General features: G+C 36.9%; 4 protein-coding genes across 11 annotated transcripts in view; 3 read left to right on the top strand and 1 right to left on the bottom strand.

Annotated features, from left to right (window-relative positions):
* LOC105271846 (adenylate cyclase type 10-like) overlaps positions 1–3655 on the top strand; it is an 11941-nt gene extending 8286 nt beyond the window's left edge. The window contains exons 7-11 of the mRNA XM_011313632.1: positions 42–1892; positions 2312–2632; positions 2731–2867; positions 3075–3364; positions 3453–3655. Of these exons, the coding sequence (XP_011311934.1) occupies positions 42–1892; positions 2312–2632; positions 2731–2867; positions 3075–3364; positions 3453–3655 (2802 nt within the window). The remainder of the gene's footprint in view (positions 1–41; positions 1893–2311; positions 2633–2730; positions 2868–3074; positions 3365–3452) is intronic.
* A 398-nt stretch (positions 3656–4053) lies between these two features.
* LOC105271845 (uncharacterized) lies at positions 4054–4756 on the top strand. The gene is made up of 3 exons (XM_011313631.1): positions 4054–4187; positions 4263–4401; positions 4543–4756. The coding sequence occupies exons 1-3, from the start codon at positions 4054–4056 to the stop codon at positions 4693–4695; spliced, it is 426 nt and encodes a 141-aa protein (XP_011311933.1). The 3' UTR covers positions 4696–4756.
* Positions 4757–5323: 567 nt separating this feature from the next.
* Positions 5324–8859, top strand: ClpP (Caseinolytic protease proteolytic subunit). 2 transcript variants are annotated; one of them, XM_011313614.1, is made up of 5 exons: positions 5324–5886; positions 5973–6104; positions 6191–6581; positions 6740–6899; positions 8774–8859. In XM_011313614.1, the coding sequence occupies exons 1-4, from the start codon at positions 5848–5850 to the stop codon at positions 6871–6873; spliced, it is 696 nt and encodes a 231-aa protein (XP_011311916.1). In that variant the 5' UTR covers positions 5324–5847; the 3' UTR covers positions 6874–6899; positions 8774–8859. The 2 variants fall into 2 exon arrangements, with proteins under 2 accessions (XP_011311916.1, XP_011311914.1); XM_011313612.1 differs by lacking the exon at positions 8774–8859 and having other exon boundaries at positions 6740–7141.
* On the bottom strand, positions 7441–16128 carry lft (lowfat). Of its 7 annotated transcripts, none has more exons than XM_011313621.1 (4): positions 16091–16128; positions 9956–10135; positions 9495–9841; positions 7441–9122 (listed from the first exon to the last, which is right to left on the bottom strand). In XM_011313621.1, exons 2-4 carry the CDS (start codon positions 10110–10112, stop codon positions 8718–8720), a joined length of 909 nt encoding a protein of 302 aa, XP_011311923.1. In that variant the 5' UTR covers positions 10113–10135; positions 16091–16128; the 3' UTR covers positions 7441–8717. The 7 variants fall into 7 exon arrangements, with proteins under 7 accessions (XP_011311923.1, XP_011311920.1, XP_011311922.1 ...); XM_011313618.1 differs by lacking the exon at positions 16091–16128 and adding an exon at positions 11280–11578; XM_011313620.1 differs by lacking the exon at positions 16091–16128 and adding an exon at positions 11303–11578.
* Between the last annotated feature and the right edge of the window lie 231 nt (positions 16129–16359).

Here is a 16359-nt window from a genome sequence, read left to right as displayed (position 1 = left end):
TTGAATTTTTGTGAACTAATGGTGAATTGTCGAATTCCCAGACACCGTTCAGCTTCGTCCACTTAATCTTCAGCGATCCTCTCCAGTTCAACATCTCCACGACCTCCCAAACGCGTGAGAATACTCTCCTATTCCACCTGAAATCCCTCCGGTACCCGGAATTCCTCTGTGCCCTCAACCCCGTCTTCAACGTCAAATACCGTGTCTCCTCGTACTACCTGAACCTCTCAGTCTCCGAGAAAAGAACAATCCTGGAGAAGCTGATATTCAAACTCGTCGTTTCCTGCTTCAATCAGCCCTGGGTAGTGATAACAGACGATACTCACAACGCCGACGAGCAATCCCTCTCTCTCCTAGCAACAATCATCGAGCACCACCACATTTTCTTCGTCTTCTCATTTGGAAAGATGGAGATCACCGATCGCAAGCATCAGATATCAAAAATCCTGGAGAAAGCGAAAATAATCGACCTAATGGGACTGGACAAGTGGTTTCACGCGGCCTTGGCCTGCCAACTATTGAAGGTCTCGGCGATTCCTGCGGAGCTAGAGAAGGTCATCCAAGAAAAGAGTATGGGGAATCCCGGATGGATAGAGAGTTATTTGGTGAGTCTCTTGCAGATCGAAGGTATTCGGTTGAAGGAGATCCCTAAGAGCAGTATGAAAGAAATGGGATTGGTAGCACCACCTGCGATCATGCTAGAACAACGAAAACACAGTAAAGTCTACAACAGCCTAAATGATGAACCAGTTGAAGAGAGATCTGATGGCTGGAAGATGTATGAGACTAGCTATGGAGCAAGCTGCACTCGTCTTGATCATGAAAAGAGAGAATTTCAGGTACATGACGAAGAGACATCGAAGACTGTTCAGACCCTTCCAGAAAACGGACATGATGACTCAAGAATTATGAAGAATTGCAAGGCGTCATCAAGCAATCAACCCATCACTGAGGAATTAATCCATGTCTGCTTAGTTCCTCGAGTATCACTCCTTGAGGAAGTCACCCCCGAAGTGACAATGGACGTTTTAATCCTCAAACGTTTTGATTCTCTCAGCCCTCTGGAGCAGTATCTCTTGAAATGTGCAGCAGTGCTGGGGGAGATCGTTGATAGAGCAATGCTCCAGAATTTAATGGTCGAATCGTCAACATATGACGTCGCAGTGGCAGTCTTCAATCTGTTTAATATGAGAATCCTTGGATGTGCCTCCGGTGATTCTGCCAGGAGCAATGCACCCATAATGTTCTTCACGAACATCAAGAGCCCTAATTTGGGAACGGAAATCAAGTGCGGGTGTCCTGGGGTTGCCGGTAAGAAGACCTTTGATGGCTTTCCTGATTATGCTAATTGTCTTCTGATGAGATTCAAAATAGCTAAGTTCAGGGAAACGACTTATCGATTGCTGACGGAGTATCAGAAGATCGAGTTGCATAAAAAAGCGTTGAAGTATCTTCAGAGGAACACCAGGCGGTGTGGACCCTGTGGACGGGGCTTTTTCGCTAAATTGATGGGGAAAGTTCATGAGGATAGTGTTAGGGACTCGAAGAGGATGAGGAACAACTTGTCGGAGGAGTTCTCAGATTACAGTGCGGATGGTACTGATAGAGAGGATTTTGAAGAGGAGGAGATGAAGAGACGGTCCTCACTGGTTCTCAATCCTTCTGCGGGGCTGGTAGTCCCTAAGACGTTTGAGGGCGTCGATTTCAGGGATTGTCAATGCAATTTGATACTTGTTAATGCTTATACACAAATTCTGGAACACTGCAGGGGGATTGATCGGAAAGATAAGACGTTGACGACTATTCTGGAATTTGTGGAGGTACTTTTGGCGGCTTATAATGTCGCTTATGCTACCAAACTTCTTTGTGATGCTGAGGAAATTCTGGGGAAGGTATTCATGATTGAAGTTATTTCTTCGTTTAATTTCGACTGCACAGAAAATAAACAATAGATAAATTCTATTATTTAATTCTATTTGTTTGGTACGTGATTTTTATTGAATGTGAAATTTAATGGGAAATGGCAGTAGATTTCCTTTTACAATTTTTATTTCCTGTTTTTTTCTATGAAAAGTTATTTAGCACCGATTTTTTATGTTTTTGGGGCTGCAGATTTCGTTACCTTGGAGAAGAGTGTAAATTTATATGTAACGGAATTACAATTTTTAATAAGAATTCACAGAAATTCAATAAAATCTTTAGAGAAATCGGTTTTCGATTGAATTTCATGATAATATGAATTCAGGAAAGGAAATCTTATTTCGCCGTCTCATTTGTTTACCTAATTCACTCGGTCTTATTCATTGACTAGATTTTCGTCGACAATGAAGACGAGCTGGTGAAATGTCCTCTTCTCAAAGCGAAGATTAAGACTCTCCAGGGAAAATGTCACTTGCAAATTGGACTCGTTGATGAAGCGTTGAAGTCTTTCGCTGAAGCAGTAGCAACACTAGGGTACGATTTCCCGAAGACGACAATTATGATCAACGTCAAGTCAAGAATCCTCCTGGGGTATCAGAAGATCATGCTGATGTACTGGGGAGGATATCTCATAGGAGTAGATGAAGGCGATGCAGCTGATTATAATAGCCAACTAGCCATTTGTCTCTCGCAATTGTTCGTAGTTTTCAGGGTATCTTCATAAGAAAATACATTACATTCGTCAATTACTCTTTCATAAACAGAGAATAATGTTTTTGATCCGTTGAATGGAAAAATAATATTTTTCAGATCAAAGAAATGCAGGACCACGCGAGATTAGCGGCAATCTGGAGTCTCAATTCTGCACTGACGTCTAATAACGATTTCGTGACAATGTGTCATGCATTTGCTAATATGATTGTGATTGCAGATAATTATCAATATCAGTAGGTGGCATTTCCTGTATTAATAAATTTCATTTTCGAAATTAAATTAAACTAAAGAATCGATTAACTGATTTTACTCTGCGGTTTTCTAAGTAATAATCAATAATTTTTAGAATAGAATCACTCGTTTTACAGCTTTAGGATTATTTTTTAATTACAATTAAAAAAAAATGTTGATATCTAAATGGTATTTGGGGTTGATTACAGAGGACTCATTCCCTGGCTCGAAAACGGGGGAATTGCATTCTGCAATCAAAGAGAAGACGCCCTCGAGCTGGAGGAATTAAAAGCGATTATCGAATTGTACACGAAAGTTTCCTTCTCTCGATTGCTCAGAGAGGAAAGAGTGCAAGCATCTCAATTAGGAGGCATCGCTCTGAGATTAGCGAAGACTGTGAAATCCGTGAGACAAGAGTTGATGATTTTTCCTAGAGTAATTCAGTCGCTGATGGTTGACAAAAAAATGGAAAAAATCGTATCGCTGATGAAGGAATTAGGTAAAATTATTGGGCTTGCATCGATCAAACACCAATTGACTTATTAGATTCTACTACTTCAATCCATAATTTATTTTTTATTATTTAGAATTAGTAGCGAATTCTATCGTTGATCAATCCGGTCGTTTATGGTACCACGCTTTCTGCGTTGATCTTCAATTGGAATGTGGAGTTACGATAGCTTCTTTCAAGAAATGCGAGAAATTCTATCAGTTGGAAGGAGACTCTGATGTGCATTTAAATGATCCTGAAGCGAAGAAAAGATTTCTTACGTCCATGTGGCTTTGGTAAATATCAAATTATTTTTTTAAGAAATCAATCATGAGAAAATGTCACTTTTTACCACTTCCGTACAGATTTATATAATTATTCCAGTAATTTAATTAAAGTAGAAATAATTCAATTCCTCAGATTTTCCCTTATTCTTTGAGTTTTCAGTTTTTTTTTACAGGTGTGTGAGGATGGGCGATTGGGAAGGAGCGATCATTTGGAGACAGCGACGAGTCACTATTAATTACTCAATCCGCGAGTTAAATGTCCTAACTGGAGTAACTGCATTGAAAAATCTGGAAGGGCTCATTATATATTACAGTACTAACTCGTCTAGTACTTGAAGAACTTCTAAACAAAAAATCCTGTTCAGGAGTTATAAATTCAATTGGTAGAATGTGTACCTAAATCGTTTAAAGATGGATTTATACATTTCAGTGCGCAAAAAGGAAAGTAGAAACACAAAAGAAGCTGGGGACACATTATTAAAGATCCAACGACAATTCAAAAAAGTTGGGAAGATCAAGAAATTCATAAAAGTCTGCCTGTACCGGTGATAAACAAAGAGAGATATAAAAAATTAGACATATGATAGATAGAGAAATTTGTAATTGCAATCAATTTTTAGGTATACGCTCCTGCGGGCTTATTACTACATGGTGATAGGTGAATTCAAGAAGGCCCTGAGACAATTTAATAAATTCAAGACCTGTCGAATTAATAAAGATAGCAATCTGTTGATTTCGTGGGCTGATCACTGCAAGAACGTAATAAATCCGTTATTAAAAAATAAAAAGAATTACAAAACTAAAAAAATGCATGAAAGTTATCGCACCATCACGAAACTTCATCAATCATTAAATACTGACAAACGGCAAAAACTTTAAATTAAAAATGAATTCCTCTAGGCTTGGATCAATCCTACAGACACCTCTGAGACATCCTGGGAAGAGACATGTCTCAAAGGTGAAAACACCGAAATAATAATCCACTACACGTTGCCTCTCTCCAAAAACATTCTAGAATCATTCCGAAAAACGAAATCAGCAGGAAAAGCCTAGAATTAACTGACAATCAAGTGGTTCTCGAGAACTGACTCAATAAACTAACTTTTGTATTTTATTTGATATTATATACAGTTCAATAAATCTTACAAAACTACCACGGTCTCTTTTTCGTCTGTGATACAGAAGTTAAAATCCAGGTTTTCCTCTCTGGTTTGACAATAGCCGCTTGTTTGTGTCTACCATGAGTTGAACATCTGACGTGCAGTCGTCCTTTTACCCAGCAGAAATAGCAGTCCTTGCAACGGAGTTTTAGCCGGACTTTGTATTTCATACCGCAGCAAAGATTTAGGAGGGGTTGAATGGGTCGTAATAGTCCAATTCGGAAGTGGTTGTCCGAGTTTTCTATCAAATTACTCTGTGGCGTGATAGTCTTACTCAGTGAGTGAAACCCTCGAGGAGAGACCTGGAGGTTTTCTAGGGCTGGCAGCTTTGGAAAGAGAAGAGCAGCTCCTCTCTGCACTGTTCTCATCAGTGACTGCATTTTTATCGTTGCCTGAGGATTAACAGGAATTGTGTAATTTAATTTAATGAGTCAGCTCAGCTAATTGATTCAAATAATTTATCTTGGAATGGTTTCATGAGAATACGGGAATCTATAGTTTATTATTTGCAAAACTAACCTCTCCCCTTCTGAAGGTCCAAAACTCCAACAAAATCGTCGATGATAACTTGACGATGACTTAAACTCGCACTCAAATGATCACTTAGTCCTCGAGGGACAGTTTTAATTCTGCAATTACAATTGTTATTGTTTTAAACAGTGAAAACTCCAAAACCCTGCAAATTACCGCAGAGCCGGAGTCCACAATCGAGTAAATTCCTCGAAAAGACCGAACAAAACCCACGTGACATCATTTTGAAGCACAAGAGGCAGCACAGTTGATGAAAATAAAGTAAAAGTTGAAATTTCAGTCAGTGACCGAGAAAATAATCAATCGGTTGTCGAGACAGGTTGAGAAACGTCACACTTGTTGATGTTTGATCAGATCTTCTCGTTTTTATCCTCTAGTTCTGTGGACTGCTCTTGAGAGTTCACGAGATCGATTGCTCGTCCGGTTTTTTTACTGTCAATCATCGAGAAGTGAAAACGAAAACAACAAGTCGATTCGAGAAAATTCAAGGGAAAATTCGTTATCTGCAGGCAATATGTTAATCAGGAGAGTCTGCAATTTATTGGGATCAGCTGTCAGTTGGTTATTTTAGTTTTTATGAAAATCACGTTTTTTGAAAAAATAAGAGTGAACGTGTAACCTTACTTTTGGATATTTCAGGGGCATCGACATGTCATCGCTAGAAATTTGAACCTCGTTCCCATCGTCGTAGAACAAACTGGAAGAGGAGAAAGAGCTTATGACATATATTCTAGACTTTTAAAGGAGAGAATTATTTGTTTGATGGGACCAGTAAGTGTTTTGATACTCCATTTTAGAGATAATTTTTTTATATGTAATGAATGTTTCACTGAGGTCTCTTTAATTTTTAAATGTAGATCACAGATGACATTTCATCCCTGGTAGTTGCTCAACTCTTGTTCCTGCAATCTGAGAGCAGTAAAAAACCAATTCATCTGTACATAAATTCCCCTGGAGGCAGTGTAACAGCAGGCCTTGGAATTTATGATACAATGCAGTATGTGCTACCACCGGTTGCAACTTGGTGTGTTGGGCAAGCTTGCTCTATGGCAAGTTTACTTCTAGCTGCTGGTGCTCCTGGAATGCGTCATTCATTGCCCAATGCCAGGATTATGATACATCAGCCATCCGGTGGAGTTCAAGGACAGGCTACGGATATTCAAATACAGGCGGAGGAAATTTTGAAACTCAAGAAACAGATCAATCAGCTTTATGTCAAGCACACTGGACTCGAGCTGCTTAGGATAGGTAAAATATCTATTATTTCACGAGGAAATAACAAAAAAAAATTTGTTGAGTCCACGATTTTTTAGAATTCTCAAAAAATAATTTCCATCACTATTCTTAAGAAGGGAAAGAATAAAATAAATATATAACAATGGATTTCTTAATTTGATCATCAACAGAAAACAGTATGGAGCGAGACAAGTTCATGTCCCCAATCGATGCCAAAGAATTTGGAATCATCGATAAAATCCTGGAGCATCCACTGCAAGAGAAAGACGAAATTGACTCGACGAGGACGACAGCACAACCATAAATATTGAAAAGTCAATAAAATTAAAGGTGAAAAAGATTATTGCAAATTGTTAATGTTTAATAATAAAATATTTAATCGTAATAAATGTTATAAACTATTCTGTATTTCGTAGTTGAACTCATTCCAGATACAGTTGATCAAATATTGTGCTTTTTTCAGTTGAACAAGTCTCACTTTTTTCATATTATCTTGCTCCATCGAAAAATAATATACATAATATTTATCACGTGCGATTACGTTTGGCAGTAGAATAATACGTTAACTGGAAGAATGATATTACACTAGACATTTATCACATAGCATTCGCGAGAGGAGAAAATTTGTAACAAGTCGCTCCTTTACATCTGTTTACTGTTAAAATATCTGGTCGATGAGTGATTAAAAGATGAATTAACAAAGAATATTGAAAATCTTTTCAGCTATCGCAGAGAAAATCATAAACCACTCGTTTACGAGATAATTAATGATTACTCTAAATATTTCATGTTGGGTAGATTTTTTTAGTGTACAAACATCTCTAGAGGATGAAATCTCGAAGGAATATTCTAAATGACTTTTTTCCAAATATAGGAATAATCAGGAATGCATTTTACTTGTCAAAGTTAATGATGCGAATTTTCTTTTCTTTAACTAGTTCTCTACGAATATTTTGATTGTAATTGAATGCTCCATTTACACCACTTTATATCGCGATTTTTTTCTAACATCTATGTTTCTTAATTATTGTAGAATAATAAACAAATTCAGTAGTGAAAAAGTGAAATGTAATAAAACAAAACAAGTCAATTTTCGAAGCTCGGCTATATGTAGCTCTATTTTTTTAAAGGAATTCGCACAACAACCCATCAGTCATTGAATTTTTTCTTTAATATTCGGCTCGATTGGACTAAAATTCAGGTAGACACCTCAACTCATTACGTTTTATCACTTTACTATAGTATTATGGTTTGAGGAGTTTCTATAGAATTTATTTAACGCACAAAATGTTCCCAAATAAGTGTTGAGTCACTTTTACATTTTTAAAAATAATGCTTGATTTACTAGAATCTCCTCAGGATAGATTATGGCGAATGTTAAGATAGACTATAAAAAGTAATATAAAATGCTGCTAAAAATATCACTTGGACAAGTTAGACAGATGTTTGTCTACTTCGTAGATAATTCATGCCACCAATGCCCAATTTAAAAGTACAGTTAATTTAGTGGAAGACCCAGGAGACTTCCAGGACATTTACAGCCCCAGAAGCTGCGTCTGATATTTTATATACAATTATCAATTCGGAATGTTAAGTACCCTCATTTGCCTTCGACTCTAGCTGCTCTCACGTATAAAAAGCAGAAACATTAAAAATTTTTCAATTTGAGTCTTGAAATTTCTGTCATTTTGACGAGTGGATAGAGTGATTTTCGATAAATAACGAAGTGATGATAAATTAAGATCAAACAAACAACGATTTGAGAAAGTTAAAATTTATCAATGACTCCAACACACTCCATGAACGACTCCTCGAAGTCTCTCCAAGAGACTTCACAAAATATTTATGGCAGAATTTTTCATCGAATCTAAATTTATTATTGATTCGAAATTTAATTTAAGTACCACCCATTCTAGGACAAAATATCAGCCTTAGTTGCAGGTTTTAAAATTTTCTCTAAAGTATTAATCTGTATATTTTTTCTAAAATTCCCTCGTACTTGAACGAATTCAATAATCATTGCATTTCCAGAATTTTCAAGTCGGAGAACGCGAACGCGAGCAATACATACTTTTCCCACGCCAGTACAATAATTTGTGGATTTATGAAAGAATTCCTATCACTTCATGAGGGAATAAATAGATGAAATTACTGGGGACAAACTTGGGCATGAGCAAGCATTAAAATATCCTTTTTCTCCTTAGGAAATCTCAATTCGCGTCCAGCGAGTCTAGCAGTCTCCAACTCTCTCTCAGCGAGTCCCAACTCCATGGCAACTACACCTCCACCACCTTCGTGCTCTCTAGCTACCCAATCAAGTGCCATTTGACTGCGCATATCGTCATCCAGAGCTCGATGACTGTAATGAGCAACGACTTCTTGTCTGCTGCACTGCCTCTCTCTCATAGCTTTCAACGAGCCATTCCAGTGCAGCAGCTGAAAAACTGTCATCAACTCCTGGAATTCTAGCATCGTTCTGCCTCTGTTGCACTCCAGCATGAAACGAAATGCCCCGATTCCCGTGTTTGGATCTTCTTTTTCATCTCCACTTCCCTGGAAGGAGTGCAAAATTGATTAATTTCATCCATAAAAACATATAACGATTTTTATATATAATTTTCTTTGCCACAAGGAAAGTTCCTGAGCTGTTGTCATGAAATCGCTCGTTCTCGATGTAAATGCGAAAATTATTCGGTTGCATACTGGTAAAAGGAGATGAATTTCGAACCGGATTTGTTGACGGATTTGTATTCTGCGAATACCTCCAAAAGGATGTGGTTTAAAGCAAATGATAAATTTTCTCAAAAATGGAAATGTGAACAGAAAGGTACCAGCTGCAGAATGGCTATTGATAATTCTGAATTTTTTGAAGTACAAATTTCTAAGGAAAATGTCAATATTTAATTATCTGAATAAAAAAATTACTTGTGCCTGTCCATTAACTCCATTAGAATTCGATGCTGGTTTATTAAAACTAGCCCTGGCCTCAGCAACAGCCTTCTCGATGAAATCATCAGTGATTTTTCTAGAAGGATGCTCGTTGAACACCGAATTCATCAAAGCGATTTTAGCTGCTGATCTCCTAGCTTCAGCCTTAGTTGGACAATTTTGAAAGCTTCCGAAGCACGAGCCTCCAGGAAGCGTCACGTAGCAGACGTAGGGAGGACTCGCCCCTGGTACGGATTCATAAATAACGAGAGCTCCATTTCGCAATTCTGTACCTCTGCTCTGCTTCATCTGCCAGAATTCTTGGAGAGCTTCCACAACATTCACTGTAAATAAACAATATCAATGGATTCAATGCAATTCATATTAATATCAAATGTCTCATTCAAATCAAATCAAAAATTCAAATCAAATACAATTCGACGGCTTGAAAGTGTTACCTCGTCCATATCCTTGCGTATGCTTTGCAAAACTATTGACAACAGCATCAACAGCTTCTCTGAGAACTTGCTTTGCCCGATCATCAACCAGACCACTAGACACCCCCATATTTTCAGTGACTCTTGACTTTGTCTTCACCGGCATAATGCCCTGCATCACACATCAACCAACCATTTACCCTGAAAATGGAAATGCCAATGAAGTGAAAGGAAATACTCGATTCGCATAAATCAAGTCTATAATAAATCGAGGCAAGATCGATGATCATCGATTAATTCCCGATTGCTGATTATCAGTTGGAACGTATCAGTGAAATCGAGGGCTCCAGGAGGAACGGTTAATTTTTTTTTAGCTTTGAATCTCTCGGCAGCAATGGAATCTTGATGAATTCTGATGAAGCTCATTCCAGAGATATTTGTAAAATAGTATGCTAATAAGTTGTGAAGTTATGTCGTTTCACAATCTCGTATGGAAATATTGAGGATCTCTAAAGACAAGAATATTCCAAACGACTTCATCGATCGACCTACATCTCCTGAACAATTTAAATGCTGTGGCAATATTTTTAATATTCAAAAAAATTTCACAATTCGTTATAAATCATCACCACGACCACCAAAACCAACCGAATTCCCCCCCATAATCTCGTAATTACCTCTCGTAATTACCCCAAATCATAAAAAGGGTTTATCTCCTCTCATTATACTCCCAAAATTTTACAACACCAATTAAAAAAAAAATTAATCACCTCTTCTGAACCAATCACACCGAATCACTGATACTTCCCACACTTTTCAAATTTCTCCCACTAAAAATAACAATTTTCCCCGACACATTGAATAACCGATAAACTCCGTGATAAAAAAAAATGCTCAAACAAATCTTCACTGTGAACTGCAGTCTTGTCAAACTCTGGAATGTCAAAACAGTGGAAAAAGTACAAAAAGACTGGAAAGAAAAATGAGTAGAAAAAATGGGTAGTCGAGGGAGTGATGAAAGTGAGGTCTGATGATAGGAGAAGAATGTTAGTAAACTGTGGGAGAAACCCCGAAAAGCCTCTAATTAAATACCCTCATCTCTACTTACACAAAGACCAATGGCCTCTCAGTAATTCCTTCCCTCTCACGTCACCACCCCCTCAGTGAGAAATATTGGAAAAATCCCCCCACCAGTGTGAGTATCGATTTCAGCGGTAATAGATCGCGCGTCGCAAAAGGCTCTAACCCCGTATCGATCTCGATCGGTGTCTCAAGAGTCGAGACGATGAGGGTATTGTGAGAATTTTGTTGGTTGTACCCGGTGTGTTCTTGTTCCAGGACTCACAGCAAAATGCCTGTATGGCCCACCTGCAGAGAGGACCGCACGATGCCCAGGAATTCGCGTAAATTACTCTCTGATCGTTGCACCGAGCGCTGCAGGATCGAATTGCAAGACACATATAACGCGTTTAATGGCCCCGGACCACTAACGATTTCCAGTAAACCAGGGCCGCTGTCATCTACAACTGTGCCCCCGGACCCCGACCCCCCACTCATCCCTAGAATATCCTACAACAAATTATCATTTTTCCATAACTTCCAATCATCATTTTTACCCGCGAAAAAATATTGGTAATAGGTATTTATGCATATTTTTCAATTATTTCTTCCTGTCAATTATGACAGAGTACATGAAGAAAATGATTATTTTTCAATGTGTACTTTTTGGAAAATTTATTATTATCCATTATTTGAGTGCTAGCTTTTAAAACATACATTTTTCAAATTTCAAATTTAGTATTATTTCCAGAGTTTGAAATTGCACATCTGGAGAATGGCGGAAAAGCGATTGAATTGCTGGTAATAATTTTTCAATTTATCTGACAATAGAGAGAGAGTTGAATCTCTTGATTATTGCGACATCATTCACAGGTATAAACACTGCGGAAGTACTTGAACTCTTCACTTTTATACATTTTTACATTGCCAATAGGATATCTGTCAAATATACATCAAGTATATAATAAATAGAAGGCGCCAACACATGTTCAGTGTATATATAACATATATATCAAATATATCCGCATAATATATTTATATATCAAACTATAATGTTTAAATTTTTTCACAGAAGTCTCCGAAATTGGTGACCAAATTTACTTTTCCTTTGTATTATATAAATTCATTATTATTTTGTTATTATTCCATTGCATATTTCAATCAATTCAATTAAAAACTCCATTTTTTATCTGATTGTGATTTCTATCATTTTTTTTTTCAAGTAAATGATATTTTAATTGGGATAATTAGAGATTGCGGAAGGGTGGGAACAGAAGGGATGATGAGAATTGGACTTTCGTGGAGTTTTTGGACAATTATTCACCCGACCCTGGGAGAAACCAGGGGTTCTCCACCCGGGGGCACCCAATCGGTAAGTACAAAACTACCGGTCGTTTCTACCGGTTCTCACGATTATTCTTTCGGTTTTTTTACTGGCTTGTGGCCTTTTTGGGTGGTTTATTTGGTCGATTTATTCATGAGTGTGGAACTGCCCCCGAGGTGGCCAGACCAACAGGTGACAGGCGGACAAAGACCAATTTCTTTCTCAACCATGTATTACCGATACTGCGAAAGTTTCAGTACTAATGACAATTGTTAATGACTATTGATTTGAAGATAACCCGCACTAAATTCAAATTCACTCCAAATTCCAGAATTCCAAATTCTCGTGTCATTACAATTTCTAAAATCATTCTGAAAGAAATCGGCGATGTGAATATAAATCGCGATCTTCACTATTCCGATCTTAAAAAAAATGAATTAAATTTATTTTAATATTCTTATTATATCGTCATGTTATTCTTCATTTGAAATATTTTTGAATTTGAATTTATCATGAAAATTGAATTTATCAATATTTCTTTAATAAATTGGAAATAGGACAGTTTATTCAATCAAAATAATTTCTCTTCGATCCTCTTTAATATAACAATCGAAAAATCAAAAGATTGTTAACAGAATTTTCGTAGAGTTGAAAAGCTGAATTTGATTTTAGTTCTCCAGTATTCATTAGTGATTTTATTGGCTGGAGTTGAGTTCATACCGAGGCTCTTTCAATGATCGTTGATACCTGAATAAAAAAGAGTGGGGGGTAGAAGGGCGAATGAGTGATTGATGATTTTTGGAATTTTGACAGCTTCGTGCCACTGGGCACATTCCCACCTACACATTTCCATGAGATCACGTATGTGAGAGGGAAAAATTGAAGGACAATGTTGCAGATATCCCGCATGGAATAAAAATACATGGCCGAATATATATTACATATATCTGAATCATATAACGGCGAAAAACGTGGTATGTAGGATATGCACGAGATAAATTTTAAATCGGGCAAATTTATATCGCATGCGATATATTAAATATATTTTTAATATACCTCTAGGTGAATCGGTGGAAAATAACGGAAAATAACGGATGCCATATATGATAAATGTTTTGGTAATATATAATCCGCGTTTATATAATTATATTTATATATAGATTCGTTTTGATGTGATGTTAAAATCACTTTTGATTTATATAGTTTGTAATTGATGGGAAGATGGGAGGATATTGATGTGAAGGAAGAAAAATACTTTTGTAATACCGAGGGAATGAATAAATTGAAATATATATATGTCATTTTCATATATATATTATTCAGTTCGGGATGGTACAGACCGAGGAGACATCAACGCTCGCTTGTATATGGCAGAGGAATAAAGTCGATGAACTTGAAGGTCTTAAGGTGGGGGAGGAGTCGATAACATAGGGATTAATCCATTAAAAAATTACATTCATCTCCATGACAAATTAATTCTAAAGTGAAGTAGGTAAATAAGATGAATTAACTGGACCCCTTGGAAATTCTTGGGTAATATCTTTGGAATGAGAGCTGATGGTAAAAATTTTATTGAATCCTTTTTTGGAGATTATTAAGAATTACTGAAAATATTATTCCGAAAATTTTATTGGATTTCTTAAGTTGGAGAAATTTCCGAAAAGCCCAGCGACGAAGAATTTTTGCAATTCACGAAATTTTGGCAAGAATTTATAAAAATTGATGCACGACGAATTTATGAGCCGTTGAATAACATGAAATGCAAAAAGTTATATTTTTTTGCGTTAATCTGATTCAGCGATCCCCAGAAATTTTTATTAATCGTGAAAAATGAGAGGATGAAAGGCAATAAGTCTTTCTTCTCCTCAAAAAAATACTTTGACAATTAGAAAGATATTGTCAATGATATTCCGCGGTTCAAATTCAAATCTCGCGATTCCGCGGACTTTTCCGCGCCCTCCAACGGATGAAGCACCTTTAAAGCAGCAGAAATCGTCTTAATCACCCATAGATATCCCCAAAATTGTTACCTCCCAAATGACCTCGAGCCTACGCAAAAATTAAAGACCATCCTCCCATTAAAATAAATATTTAAACACCTAAGAACACCCGAAATCTCCTTCCGACCCAAAAATTCCCTCAACGATATTTAATCTAAAAAAAACAATTTTATCTCCCGAAACATTCATCAGATAAGAATTTTCAGGCCAATTCGTGAAAAAGTAAGAAAAAAAAAACAAAAGGGGTAATCAAGAACGATGACGAACAATTAACTGTACTCAGCAGTTTTATTGCCTCATCGATTGAATTCCATCTGCTGTAATGAGAATGAGAATGACAATGAGAACAGAGAGACATCGCAATTCTCGAAGTTATGGAATTTTTGGGAAATGGGGGAAATAGAGCAGAAGGAACTTCTGGCGATTCGAATACCGCCTGCAAAGAAAAAAATTTGTTCCTCTATCGTAAACAGTCAATTTCATTTTCTGCTCATAATCTGGATGAAACAGCATTATTTACACGATAAAAAATCGGTTAACAATTGTCCAGGAATTTTAAGAATTGAATGTATTTTGTATAATATTATATAATAATATAATTATTATTAATTCGTAGAAGTCTTGAAAGTAATATTTACTGTTTCAGTTTAGTACATGTCTGTCGAGAATTCTCTCAAAAATTTTCCCTTTCTATGTGGCAATTCTATTGGAATATTATCATTCATTAATTTTTATTAATTAATTCAAGTTTCCTTCGACCTAGAAATATAATGATTCCAAAACAAATTTATCGATTGCTTGGCAAAGTTTTTCAAAAAGGCCCCGAATTTTCCGAATTTTCTCAGGAATTCATAAAAAAATCGTAAAACCCCCAAAAAAGGGGCAATAAAAATAATAAACGAGATAATACAACGAATAAACAACGAGTAAGCAAGAAATAAGCAGAAAATGAATGTATGAATCTTTTCCACAAAAACGAAATCCGTTTGAGGAAAAGTCTCTCAAAATTTTGCCTTGAACTTCCTTCCAGAATATTCCTGGAAAATCCCTCCAAAACAGTGTTGACCCCTCCAACTGTCGTCCTCTCCCTTGAGAATTACCTTTTGTGACCCCCCTCAACCCCTCTTTCCCTAACCGTTTCTTAACGGTCACAATGATTGTAATCCATCTAATGCCATCATTTACACCATTTAAATCCCCAATTCCCATTAGAAAAGTCCAATAGAATGATCCCATTAAATTTAAATATTCTTAACAACAATCATCATCTAAGAAAACCACATTGCAAATAAATCACTCCAAACAATGCAACAAATAAACATTTACAATCAGAAAAAAAAAATTTCTGCCAATTAAATTTACTTGCAATGAGTAAATGCATAGAAATATTGACAGTGATCCCTCCAAAATAGTTCTCCTCTCAAAAATACCTCTCAACTCCCCTACATCTCCAACTCGAGAAAAATCCCTCCAAAACATTCCCCCAAAACAATGCCCACCCCAACGCTCAATTTCCCTCCACAATTCTCCATGACGTCCCCTCCCCCAAGCCCCAACCCAACAGTCATAATTATAAAAACGGATTCCATTTCACCTACACGACCCATAAACCACCACCAAAAAGAAATTATTTCCCAAAATTCAACTATTAAAAAATTAAAAAATCAGATGAGATCGAATAATCGGTAAACAAAAAATTCCCGCTATGGGATCCCGCCAACAAATTCAATGCAACAAGTAAACACACACTATCTTTATTATGAGCATACATACGTTATCCGAAAAATACGTGGCAAGTTATCCTTGCATCCCTCCCAAAGTGGCTTTGGCGGGCTGGAGGGGTCGATTTACGCGCGTACGTTTCCCGCGTGCTCCAAACTCACTACATTCAAACTCAACCTGTAGATTCTTCATCCCTTATCCAAGTATGAGTGAATACATGTTGAAACTGATCAGCTGAGCGCCAGCTGTCCCAGTGCCAACAGCCAATGAGCATTGAGCATCTCCCCTAGCCTGAGCGCCACAAATCCAACAACCGGTGA

The sequence above is a fragment of the Fopius arisanus genome, unplaced genomic scaffold (assembly GCF_000806365.1).
Source record: "Fopius arisanus strain USDA-PBARC FA_bdor unplaced genomic scaffold, ASM80636v1 scaffold00126, whole genome shotgun sequence".
Classification (NCBI taxonomy): domain Eukaryota; kingdom Metazoa; phylum Arthropoda; class Insecta; order Hymenoptera; family Braconidae; genus Fopius; species Fopius arisanus.
The sequence above is the reverse complement of the archived record's forward strand: the minus strand, read 5'-3'. Positions and strand labels throughout refer to the sequence as shown.

Bases quoted from the DNA above. Each gene is read 5' to 3' on its own strand.
- LOC105271845 (XM_011313631.1), top strand. From the start codon at position 4,054: ATGGATTTATACATTTCAGTGCGCAAAAAGGAAAGTAGAAACACAAAA. The intron at 4,188-4,262 runs GTGATAAACAAA...ATCAATTTTTAG, and splicing joins ATAAAAGTCTGCCTGTACCG to GTATACGCTCCTGCGGGCTT. The intron at 4,402-4,542 runs GTAATAAATCCG...GAATTCCTCTAG, and splicing joins GGGCTGATCACTGCAAGAAC to GCTTGGATCAATCCTACAGA.
- ClpP (XM_011313614.1), top strand. From the start codon at position 5,848: ATGTTAATCAGGAGAGTCTGCAATTTATTGGGATCAGCT. The intron at 5,887-5,972 runs GTCAGTTGGTTA...TGGATATTTCAG, and splicing joins GCAATTTATTGGGATCAGCT to GGGCATCGACATGTCATCGC. The intron at 6,582-6,739 runs GTAAAATATCTA...GATCATCAACAG, and splicing joins ACTCGAGCTGCTTAGGATAG to AAAACAGTATGGAGCGAGAC.
- lft (XM_011313621.1), bottom strand. From the start codon at position 10,112: ATGCAGGGCATTATGCCGGTGAAGACAAAGTCAAGAGTCACTGAAAAT. The intron at 9,842-9,955 runs GTAACACTTTCA...GTTTATTTACAG, and splicing joins TACGCAAGGATATGGACGAG to TGAATGTTGTGGAAGCTCTC. The intron at 9,123-9,494 runs GTAATTTTTTTA...CACTCCTTCCAG, and splicing joins GAGTTAATGGACAGGCACAA to GGAAGTGGAGATGAAAAAGA.